Consider the following 11,950-nt stretch of genomic DNA (forward strand, 5'->3'; position numbering starts at 1 on the left):
AACAACAACATTCTTAATACAACAACAGTCTCAATATAAGAGCACTACAATAGTCTCAATACAACAACAGTGTCAACAAAACAAAGGTCTTAATACAACAACCCAACAGCAATTAAATGCAACAACGGTCCCAATACAATAACAGAATCAACACAATAATAGTCTCTTTACAACAACACAACAAAAGTGCCAACACAACAACAGTCTCAATACAACAACAATGTCAACAAAACAACAGCCTTAATACAACAACACAACAGCAATGAAATGCAACAACGGTCCCAATTCAATAACAGATTCAACACAATAATAGTCTCTTTACAACAACACAACAAAAGTGCCAACACACCAACAGTCTCAATACAACAACAGTGTCAACACAACAACAGTCTCAATACAACCGCATTCTACAATACTACAACACAACAATCTTCAACACAACAACACCACAAAGGTCACAATATAGCAAAACACATGTCTCAATAAAACGGTTGGTGTTATCTTGACATTTTAAGTATGTATTTAATTGGGTATTGTTTTGATTGTTTAAGCGCTTTGTGACCCTGGTCTAAAAAAGCGCTCTACAAATATTACTTAATTACTTACAAAAATCTCCATTCAGCAACACAAAAATGGTCTTTATACAACAAAACAAAAGTCTCAATAAAACAGCACATCAAAAATCTCAATATTACAACACAACAAAAATCTCAATACAACAACACATTCAACAACTTACCAAGATCACAACAAACTAACAAATCACACTAGATTGAAATCACAACAAATGAAATGTTTCCCGAAGCAAATTGATACATACTGAACATACAGCTTACAGTATCTCAGTTTTTTCTACACTTTTCTGATGACTCCACCTCCATCCTCACCCTCTTTCTACTCTAACTTCTCTTCATGCTCCTACTTCTCTTTATACTCCTACCCTTTTTGATACTCATTTTTTATCTTTCCATTCCTCTTTCTACCCCCATTCTTCATATTCCTCCTTCTTGTCTTCCTACACTCCTACTCCCCACACTATTTCTCCTCTACAACTCTTCCTCGTTCTCAACATCTTCCTCCTTTTTCTCATCCTTCTTTTGCTCAACAGAAAGCGGAAATCGCAGTGGCCCCTTTGACAATTACGCTGGTCCGGGAGGAGGTGATTGACTTCTCAAAGCCCTTCATGTCTCTGGGCATCTCTATTATGATCAAGAAACCCCAAAAGTCCAAACCCGGGGTCTTCTCCTTCCTGGACCCGCTGGCCTACGAGATCTGGATGTGCATCGTGTTCGCCTATATCGGCGTGAGCGTGGTGCTTTTCCTGGTCAGCCGCTTCAGCCCGTACGAGTGGCACACCGAGGAGCCTGAGGAGGGCACCGACGGTCCGCCCAGCGACCAGCCCCCCAATGAGTTTGGCATCTTCAATTCTCTCTGGTTCTCTCTCGGCGCCTTCATGCAGCAGGGCTGCGACATCTCGCCCAGGTAAGAGCCCCCCTTCCACACACACCCTATCTCTAGAAGATAGACGACAGCGAGCACATTTGCGTTTCTGACTGTAACCGAGTGGCTCGTTTAAGAACTCTATTCTGTTCTCCTGGCTCCATGGTCGTCTGTGCAGCACTGATAAGCACTCAAGCGTCACACAACTGCGTCTGCACAGAAACACTTCCTCGCTCGCTGTCTGCAGCTCCACCTGTCAGTGCTCGCCGCCGCCTCTGTCACATCCAGTTCATTGCACCGCACTTGTCTGCTGCTGGGGCGTGAGTGTGACCAACAGTTTGAAAAACAATTAGGCCAGAAGAACAAGACCACGAGGAGATGCGGAATGTCGCACTTAGCCAGGATCATCAGTCATGAGTCAGACTTTTCAATGTTGATTGTGATGATTAAAATAAGGATGTCAACAATATTTATCAGCAGGAAGAAACAAATCATGTGTAAATAGAATGTTCTCTGAGCTGGTTGTGGTCACATGATCTCAGGCGAACCAACCACAGTGGAGTAGAAGGAGTCAAATCAGCACCTGAGAATGGACCAGTGTTCAGGGCTTCTTAACAATAAGACGAACTATTGAGAATCATCTTGCTGTGGACCAGTATCTCTAAGACCCTAAATCAGAATTACTGATGGGCAGATCTCCACTACTCTCTCCCTTCACTCTCATATCTCACAATGATCTCTTCCTTTCCCTCTCTCCTATGTCTACGCCACTCTCTGTTGTATATTTCACCCTTCTTCCCTTCCCCTCCATCCCTCTTTCTCACTCATTCTCCATATATTTCCCTATGTTGTACATTTTGCTCTCTCCCTCACTCTCTCTCACACTCACCACCCCTTTCCCCTAACTTCCCCCTCTCTCTGTCTTGTTCAACCTCTCTATCCTTTCACCTACCCTCTCTCTCTTGCTCTTTCCTTCATCTGTTTCTCCCTCCCTTCTGTCCTTCTCTCTCTCTCTCTCTCTCTCCCCGCCTCTCTCACCATTTCCATCCTCCATCTCTCTATCTCCTGTTACTCACTCTTGATCTCTCCTATCTTGTCCCCCCTCATCCCTCCCTCCTCCCTTTATTTCCTCTTTTCCCCTAGGGTGAGGCCTGATCGTCAGATTTGCAGGGTAGATGTTTGTCCTCTTCACTGCAGCACTCATACGTTAAGATTCTCCTCACGACTTTCAGCAGCTCTCACTGATCGTCTCCCCAAGCGCCAAACAAAAGAGCAGCTACCCCCATCCTCCCCCCTGGCTTTTCTCTCCCGCTTAACAACAAGAGGGATGTAAATTGACTGATGGGTTCTACTCAATCTCTTCATTGCAACAGCGCCACCAAGTGAAAAATGAATCAAAGCACACATATTTCCCTTCCTCAACCTCTCTCCCTCCTCCTATTCCCTCTCAGGTCCCTGTCCGGGCGGATTGTTGGGGGAGTGTGGTGGTTCTTCACCCTCATCATCATCTCGTCCTATACGGCTAACCTGGCAGCCTTCCTCACAGTAGAGAGGATGGTGTCGCCGATTGAGAGTGCCGAGGACCTGGCCAAGCAGACTGACATCGCCTATGGTACCCTGGACTCTGGATCCACCAAAGAGTTCTTCAGAGTGAGTCACCGGTCCGACCAAGACCCCTCAGCTTTCAGGTCAGAGTGTCACAACCAGTTCATGATCACAGTTCCAGAGTTAAGTCTTGCGAAGTAAGTAAGAAACAGTTATTTGTAAAGCACCTTCTAGACCAGGGTCACAAAGCGTTTGAACAATCAAAAGCAATACACAGTCAGAAGAACCTAATATGGGTCATAGCCACTCAAGTGAGTCTGAGTGAGTTACAGTAAGAAATAGCAGTGGTTCCCCCTAGGTGGTGCAGTAGCTCCCACTATAATAGCCATAACACCTCCCCAGCACATCAAAGAAAATGTTAAAAAAAAAATTATTGTTTAAAATTGTGAAATATATAATTACAGTATTTAAAATATAAATTTTATATATTTTGTCTTTAAAAAAAAAAGTCCAAACTAAACTTTATTGTAATCAGGGCTTGACTATGACAGACTTGTGTTAAATACGATTTTTAGAATGTACGGTATGTTGTTACTTTAGACTTCGTGTTGAATACAAATATGGTAATAGTCAAGACATGAGTCGGCGTGTATGTGTACCAAGAGTGGTCCGATGCGACCCTCAGTGAAATGCCCCAAATTTCAAAGTACGTTCTCTTAATTGTTGAGCATCCCCACAGCACCTGCAACAGAAAATCTCTGGAGCCGCCACTGAGACATAGTGAGTCAAAGTGAGTTATAGTAAGTGGCCGTGAGCCAAGTCAAGTTCCAGAGACCTCAGGCAAGTGATGACGATGATACTCAGAAAAGAGTCAAGACCAACCCAGAGAGGTCCGGACCAGGGGTATTCAACTTGGTTCTTAAAGGGCCACGATGGTACAAATTTGATCCAACCACTCAAGCCCATATTGTAAATCACATTTTTTGTTTTAAATCATTTAAATGATAACTATATATGTGTTGCTTTATTTCTTCATTCATTCATGGAGTCTGAAATTCCGGTTTGGGATGCTATGCTTATAGTTGAAGAGGTTTTTGATGTAATCAGTGGAGTGTCAGTCACATGTGATCATTCAGCTTCTTGTTTCTGCTGACACCTGATCCTTTAACTCACGTGTGCTTGACTGGTTGAATCAAAAACATGCACCACCAGAGGACCGACTTGAATACAAGGGTTGTAGGCTACCAGGAACACTTGTGCATAGCTGTTTATGTAATTTATCCTCATAGCGCTCCAAGATTGCTGTCTACGAGAAGATGTGGGGCTACATGAAGTCTGCTGAGCCCACCGTCTTCACCAAGACTACTGCAGAGGGTGTTGCCCGTGTCCGTAAGTCCAAAGGAAAGTACGCCTTCCTCCTGGAGTCCACCATGAATGAGTACACGGAACAGCGCAAGCCCTGCGACACCATGAAGGTTGGAGGAAACCTGGACTCCAAAGGCTACGGAGTCGCCACACCGAAGGGTTCACAGTTAAGGTGGGTGGAATAGTGTAACAATATGCCACGTGTTGTTATGGTATTCCACCCTCCCTGGTGTGCTGCCTTCTCTGCTTTTCTTTGCATGTCAACACTTTTCCCCCTGCAGGAGCATGAGCTGGTGGCACCATCAGAACGCATCTGCTTCTGCACTTCCCAGTCTGAACTGCTGTTTTGGGAGGCATTTGGAGCTAAAGTCCAACCTACCACGTGATCGCCGTGATCACACTTTCTCGTCCGCTTCTACGACTTCAGCTCTAATGATCACATACATGAAAGACTCGTCACTGTTACTGCCTCATTCAGTAAAAGTTCGGAATATGGCAGGAGTATTCTCACCTCACAGCTATGTTTCCCATTAACCGCATCAGTTCCTAAGCGTTTTCTTGTTGTGCAATATTTCTGGGCTAAATGCTTCAGTTTGGGTCCGTAAGTAAGTAAGTTATAGTTATTTGTAAAGCGCCTTTCTAGACCATGGTCACAAAGCGCTGAACAATCAAAAGCAATATACATTTAAAAACTCTAAAAGGACAAGACATAAGACAAACACATAAGAGTCCCAGAAAATGAGGAAAAAAACCTGCACAAATAAAAAGGTCATAAGATGCTTCTTGAAGGAGTCAGTAGACTCCATTTAACGCAGAGGGGTATGAAGATTGTTCAGATCACAGAAGTCAGAGCCCGAGCTGGGGTGTAAGGCTGAATCAGATCAAGGTGGAACCGTAAATGGAAAAGAAATTTTACGTTGCAAATTGACAGGATACATTGAGGATAGATGTACTTAATATATGTTCATGGAAAGGAAATACAGGATCATTTTAACACCGATGTCATCCAGGAAGAACAGAAAGGACACTAGCGGGTACGGCTACAGCTTTGCTTCAAGAAATTGGCCAATCAGTGATTAGAGGCGGACTTCAATAGCCAATCAGGAGACCAGTTTTTTTACAAACTACGACAAATCGCTAGGATCAAACCACGTAGGGGATTTGGCAGTGTTACACTTTATATGATTTTAAAGCCAAAAGCTTACAATACATTTATGATTTTTTTAAACAACCTACAGTTGATTTCATGGATATTGAGTGTTGGCAATAAGGACGATGACGACGCCATAACGCCAGGATGGTATTATAATCAATGACAAGCGGGTGACTTCCAACGTGCCTTTAATTAATCAATTGTTATCTAGTTAAAGGTCAACTTGTGTCAGGATGTCTTGTAAGTGACATCCAGCTGTCAAGTTAAACTTCAGTGTGGCAAATGGATCAAACTGGTAAAAACCGCTTGCTTACTTGGGCCCACTGAGGTTTGACCTCTATCAACATCACCTAGCACCTGAATGAATTTTCCGCCTTAATGTCAACTTGAGGTTGTTTACTTCAGTAAGTCAGTCAGCTGGTGCCAGTTTTTCAGCAGGTAGAGTCTCTGACAGATCTCAGTAGGCTTGGTCACCAGGTTTACCGTTTTCTGTCATTTGCTCGTCCAGAAATGAGTGGAAAACACACCAGCAGCACTGAGCAGTCAGGACCTCTGGTCCAAGTGGTTCCCAAAACGTCCTAACGGGCTACACCAATCTGTTGCTGTGTCGTCTGTGGCTCAATGTCTGACTATCGTGTCTCTGACTCTCATCTCATCACCTCTATCTATGAGTTCCACCTCTTATGCAGACCAACACTCAAGCACCACTGAGAGTTAAAACACATGTAGACAAATATAAAACACACACACACACACTGTAATACATGCTGATTTGTACTCAGACAGACATTCTTAAACAACCATCATACAAAAAACAAACTACCAATAACACAGACCAATAGAAACACCAGGACAAACACAATCACAAAAACATAAAACACAGACATACATAGTAACCCAGAAAACACATCGAAACAGTCAAACGCTGTAACATAAACAAATATTATAACAGAGACAAACACAATCACTCAGACAAACATAATAACACTGACAAACAAAATCGCACAAAAAAAAACACACAACCACCACAACATGTACAGAGACAAACATACAGACCAGCACAAGGCCACCGACAAACTAATAATTCATTATACTATTAACTATAATTAAACAAGCTAACACAATAAAACTGATCAACAAAATAACAGAGACAAAAGTAATAACATGGGGAAAACACAAACATATTCACATAGAAAAAGATAATAACACAGGATAAAGACAAACATGTACACAATCACACAGCCACACATTGACCCAAACATAGTAACACAGACAAACATAACACAAAAACATACAAACACAACCACACAAGACTATCTCGTTAAACATCCTGTGGTTGTTCAGTCTGTGTCCGGGTTGTGTGGATAAAGCTTAAACTTGTATCTTATCCCCTCCCCTCCCTCGACACTCACCCTCTCACACTTTGTCTTGAAGAAGCGCCGTCAACCTGGCGGTGCTCAAGCTCAACGAGCAGGGTCTGCTGGACAAACTGAAAAACAAGTGGTGGTACGACAAAGGAGAGTGCGGCAGCGGAGGCGGCGGAGAGAAGGTTAGCCGCTCTCTGCACACGTGGCCTGTGGCGCGGGCAACACTTGTCATTATGTTTTCGGGGCAACGCCTGCCGGGGCGACCGTTCCTGTAGAGGACCTCAGAATTCAACTTGAAAAGGCCCTCCTTGTGATTCACAATTAATCCTCACTGTGAAGTCACGATGTTGCTAAAGATTAGCAGGTTAAAGACAACAGGCCCAAAAGGACTACTCTGGTCTGGATGCAACCAGCTGATGTGTATGAAGATCAGATGACATCTGAGTTATGCTTCAGAGATACAGAACTCTCTGGTTGTATCACGAAGGTCCCGGCAGAACGTTCCCTTACCAGAGCAGCGACGCAACCCAGGCGACATGCGGCTGCGTCGCTGCTCGCCTGTTCTTGACTGAATAACATAAAATAACATGTCTATGATGTTATTTATGTTATATCCCCTCCCCCGGCTGCGAAGAACTCCGGTAAACCTCGCTGTTTTGAAAGTGAGCGAAGAGGGAGTCTTAGACAAACTGACAAACAAATGGTGGTGCGATAAAGGGGAGTGTGGACCCAAGGACTCGGGAAGTAAGGTCAGTGTCCGGCAGTTCAGGACCTCCTCACTTCTGTCTCTGTGCACTTGTCTGACATTTCTGTTTAGCACACCAGGGGGCGTCTGGTGCAGACATCAAGTAGAGACTACTGGTCGTAGAGCAGGTCACCAACGTGGCAACTGCAAGGATCACAACGGTCATGAGAGTTTAACTTCTGTTTCTGATGTCGTTGAACCTTTGCAACGTGTGTTCAATGACATCATGAAACACACAATCAAACTGTGGTCATCAGTCTGGTCGCAGCTCTTCCGGTCAGAAAGTTGGTCACCGGTCGTCGACAGTGTCACGCTGACATACACTACATGCAAGGGTCATCCTGTGGAACTGAACTAATGTGCAGGACCACATGGATCCACGATCCAACGTCCTCCACTGAGCTCTGAGAGGTCCCACACGTAAACCACCAGGTCACAAACACGTCCAGGTATTAAAGAGATCCTGGACTGGTCTGAGGACCAGATCTGCAGGCTTTGCATTCTTTATTGTAACCCTCCAGACCTCCACTGACCTTTGACCCCCATCGCCCTGGCACGAGATCAGTCTCTAGCACTCTGATTAAGATCCAGTACTGAAGGGTTGTGTCTAACTGTCCAGACCAATGACAGTAATACAGATACCCTCGTGCTCAGCTAAAGGGGTGTCTAGGGTGTCAGATTTGAACGTACATGTCAGAGGGGCGGAGTCGACTTTTCTTCTTCCCAGTAATGTCGTAAAAAGATACACATTCAGGAACAAGGATCTGGGTCTCCAAGACCACTGTACCAGTTGTCAGCGGGGTGGGCGGAGCTAATGCATGACACATGTAGGATTGGGTTTGTGTGTTGTAAGAGTCTCGATGTGGTGTGTTGTGTTGTTTGTCTCGACCTCACAGAAGCCCCAACTCACTAACTGTCTCTCGTCGCCCCCTACAGGACAAGTCGTCTCAGGCCCTGAGTCTGAGCAACGTTGCTGGAGTCTTCTACATCCTGGTGGGTGGCCTTGGTCTGGCCATGCTGGTTGCCCTCATCGAGTTCTGCTACAAGTCACGCAACGAGGCCAAGAGAATGAAGGTTGAGATCAAGTCCCTCCAACACTGCACCCCCATGATCACCCCGAGAGTCCAACTGCCAGTCGAGCCAGAATACAGACGACAATGTCTCACTGTTTTGGTCATAGATGCATTAATTGCATCGACTCATCATATGATATGATATGATAGACCATTAGGCAAACTTATGTTCACGTGTCGTGACCAGCAGCGCAAAAGACGCTTCACATTTATTTGACAATCTGCTCTGCAGACTTGTGAAGTTTTCACTTTCGACTTTTCTAGCTTCCCTGTCACTTTGTTTACCACATGACCAACAGACTGTAGCAGCATCGACGCGTCAAATGTGACTTGTTTGTTGGGTGTAGGGTGTCTTCATAACTGACTTCTTTTAAGCCTTCAGATTTTAGGTTCACCTGTTAAACACTAATATTTCTAAATCAACAATTTCTCTTTTCTTCAATTGCGACATCGGCTCATCTTCTGATTCACCATTTAATACGTTGTTGACAATCAACTGAATACCTAATTTAAAACATTTCAAATCCAAGTTCAACTTTCTCGTCCTTAATTGCTAATCAGAATTCTTGAAAAAAGGGTTTAACTTTGATCACAATTATTGAAGCCTAGGCATCCTCTCTATCTCAGCTTATATGACAACGGACGTAGTGAAGAATGGGGGGCTCCTGGATTATAGTGTTCCAAAGTTTGTTATCAACAAGTTGTGTGTTGTTTCTCCTCAGCTGACCTTCACAGAGGCCATGAGGAACAAAGCTCGACTCTCCATCACCGGCAGCGTTGGCGAGAACGGACGGATTCTGACGCCCGACTGTCCCAAGGCCGTACATGCCGGACCACCTCTCCGGCAGAGTTCGGGTCTGGCACTGGTCTCCTCAGAACTCCCATGAAAACCAAATACCTCTCAAGTGCCTTACGACAAACAGCAGAACCACAGGATCTTACGACGAGTCAGGACGGGTTCGGATTTGTGAGTTTGAGGATGGAGGGAAATCAACAGAACCGTCTGAGGAGCAGAAAAATATCGTAACATGAAGACATGAACACTGTGGTCCGGTTTGACTGGTTGATCAAGGACGTGTGTGTCCCGAGATATCACCGGTGGGCACAGCCGCCCAGGACCGGAAATGGATACATTATTAACCTTGAACATTCGTGCAAATGTAGGACACTGTGAAGACAAATGTATATTCAGCACAGAACTATAGGAACCACTCATGTACATAGACCCAGTAGAAATCGGGTTTCTACTCATCTTTAAAGATTCTATTCATTGCAATAATTATTTAAAAGTACAACATTGTTGCCATAGCGACACCAAGGCTGGAGTCAAGAGAAGCCACTGCCCAGACATCTGCAGCTGCAAGAGCCGCTGTAGAACTCTTTTCTATTGTCTGATCTATTTTTTCTACTGAACTGTCGTAGACTTCACTCTGGCAAACAAGATGCTGAATGATGCTGAAACACTGTGAATGCCCCGGGATGTAGCCGGGGAGGTGGGCGGGGCTGGGCATTTGAGATTTTACATCGTCAGCAAACACCAGCCAATTACTGGAGCGGCGTTTGTACGTCTTGATCCTGACTGGATATTTCAGGCTATGTGTCGTCCTCTGTGCTGAAGCTGTCTGAACTTGTACGTCTTTATTCTATCTTTTTCAAATAAAACCAACTTCAATTTGTCTCCTACACTCTTCACTCTTCAGAACCCACAGGAGTAAAAGCTCAAAACAAGTGAATTTAGAAACAAAATAAAATAATGTGTGAACAGAGACATACGTACAAGCTGATTTTTTTTAAATCCTAGACATAACAATGTTATGATCCATTTATATAACAGAATACACCCCATTCCAATCATATTTATTCGGAACCACTGAATATTTTTCTGTTGTAAAAATATAGTTTTTTTATTTGATTGTAAATTCAAAGGCTTTTTATAGATTATATTAAATTCAACATTGTCATTGCACATATAAGATGAAGTCCAGAATGATGAGATGCAGTTTTCATAGAACAAGTTGTGCTTAGCGTTGAATTAAATACAAACATACAGCATTAACACAGAATATTTTTACTGTATCGCAGGAATAATTATACAACTATAATAACTATAATTAAACAACAGGTTACACAAATAAACAGATTAGATATCAATTGACTAGTATGCAAAGAGTTTGTTTCAGTCTGTAAAGACAAAAAGATTACAAAAATAAAATGGCAAGACATGCAAGAAACAAGTGTTAGTGCATACAAATACACAATCTCACCATTACACAAAATCAAAAGGGGCCTCATTTACTAAGGGGTTTTACGCAACAAAAAAAACGTGCTTACCCACCTTTTAAGTCAAAGTCCATATGTATCAATACTGAAAAGAGCGGTACAAAGTTCTTCATTCCCTGGACGCCTGGAGGTAGTGTACGAACGAACCAGCTGCTCAGATGCATCCCAGCCTCAGTAGTCACGTGGAGATGTTCACGTCAGAGTTATATTAACAATCGATATTGATCATAAATGAACACACACTAATTGTAGTTACACGAGTGGATATTATTAATAAGTTTAATAGTATTTAAGACACATTTATATGAAACGATCAGATCATATTCATCATCAATACTCAGCACTTTAAGTTACTTTATTTACAATTGTATTCTTGTTAAACTCATTTTGAAACGTTTGAAATAAGCCCCTGATCGTCTGTAAATAAAGTATTCGCGTCAATAACTGTAAATAAAATATAAACATTTCTGCATTATTTAAATGTAAGTATGTGGTCCATGTCAGAAATGTTTAAAAGAACGAATATAAACAGTTAATCCAGTTTAAATGTTTGTTTTGATCGCGGAGAGAAAATTAATTGACTCTGCTTAATTTAAATATTATTTAAATATGTAAATAAGGGCGTGGAAAGGGACGAATAGGTCTGCGATTAATTCTACGTTGGGATGTACGAAGGAAAAGTGCCTAAATTCGGGTCGCGCACAGATTCATACATTCCTGACTAGTGAAAAGAGTAAAACACAAACTCCAGAAAACGTATTCCATACAAATAATTCTTAAAAACAAACATGCTCAGACATTCTCTAAAAGCTAGGAGACACACGTATACAGAACAGTGTCGTCTGCATACAATCAAATATACATATATCCAAATACACGTCTTGTTATAACAATTCCAGGGCTCTTGCTGTTTCAATGTTATAGTGCAATGTTCTTTTCATGCACTTAATTGTGTTTTTTTGCATGTCATGCTGTTGTCTAT

The 11,950-nt window shown here is 42.9% G+C and overlaps 1 protein-coding gene across 4 annotated transcripts in view; it reads left to right on the top strand.

Annotated features, from left to right (window-relative positions):
* Nucleotides 1-10,364, top strand: part of gria4b (glutamate receptor, ionotropic, AMPA 4b) — a 38,225-nt gene extending 27,861 nt beyond the window's left edge. For 2 of the 4 annotated variants that reach the window (XM_087808203.1, XM_087808204.1), the window contains exons 11-16: nucleotides 1,109-1,482; nucleotides 2,892-3,090; nucleotides 4,275-4,522; nucleotides 6,938-7,052; nucleotides 8,552-8,689; nucleotides 9,411-10,364. In XM_087808203.1, coding sequence (XP_087664329.1) covers nucleotides 1,109-1,482; nucleotides 2,892-3,090; nucleotides 4,275-4,522; nucleotides 6,938-7,052; nucleotides 8,552-8,689; nucleotides 9,411-9,575 — 1,239 coding nt within the window. In that variant the 3' untranslated portion in view covers nucleotides 9,576-10,364. Of the gene's footprint in view, nucleotides 1-1,108; nucleotides 1,483-2,891; nucleotides 3,091-4,274; nucleotides 4,523-6,937; nucleotides 7,053-7,504; nucleotides 7,620-8,551; nucleotides 8,690-9,410 lie in introns of those variants that run through there. The other 2 variants (XM_087808205.1, XM_087808206.1) reach the window with 2 other exon arrangements.
* The last annotated feature ends 1,586 nt before the right edge of the window (nucleotides 10,365-11,950 follow it).

This window comes from Callionymus lyra, chromosome 14 (genome assembly GCF_982586985.1).
Source record: "Callionymus lyra chromosome 14, fCalLyr1.hap1.1, whole genome shotgun sequence".
Taxonomy (NCBI): Eukaryota; Metazoa; Chordata; class Actinopteri; order Syngnathiformes; family Callionymidae; genus Callionymus; species Callionymus lyra.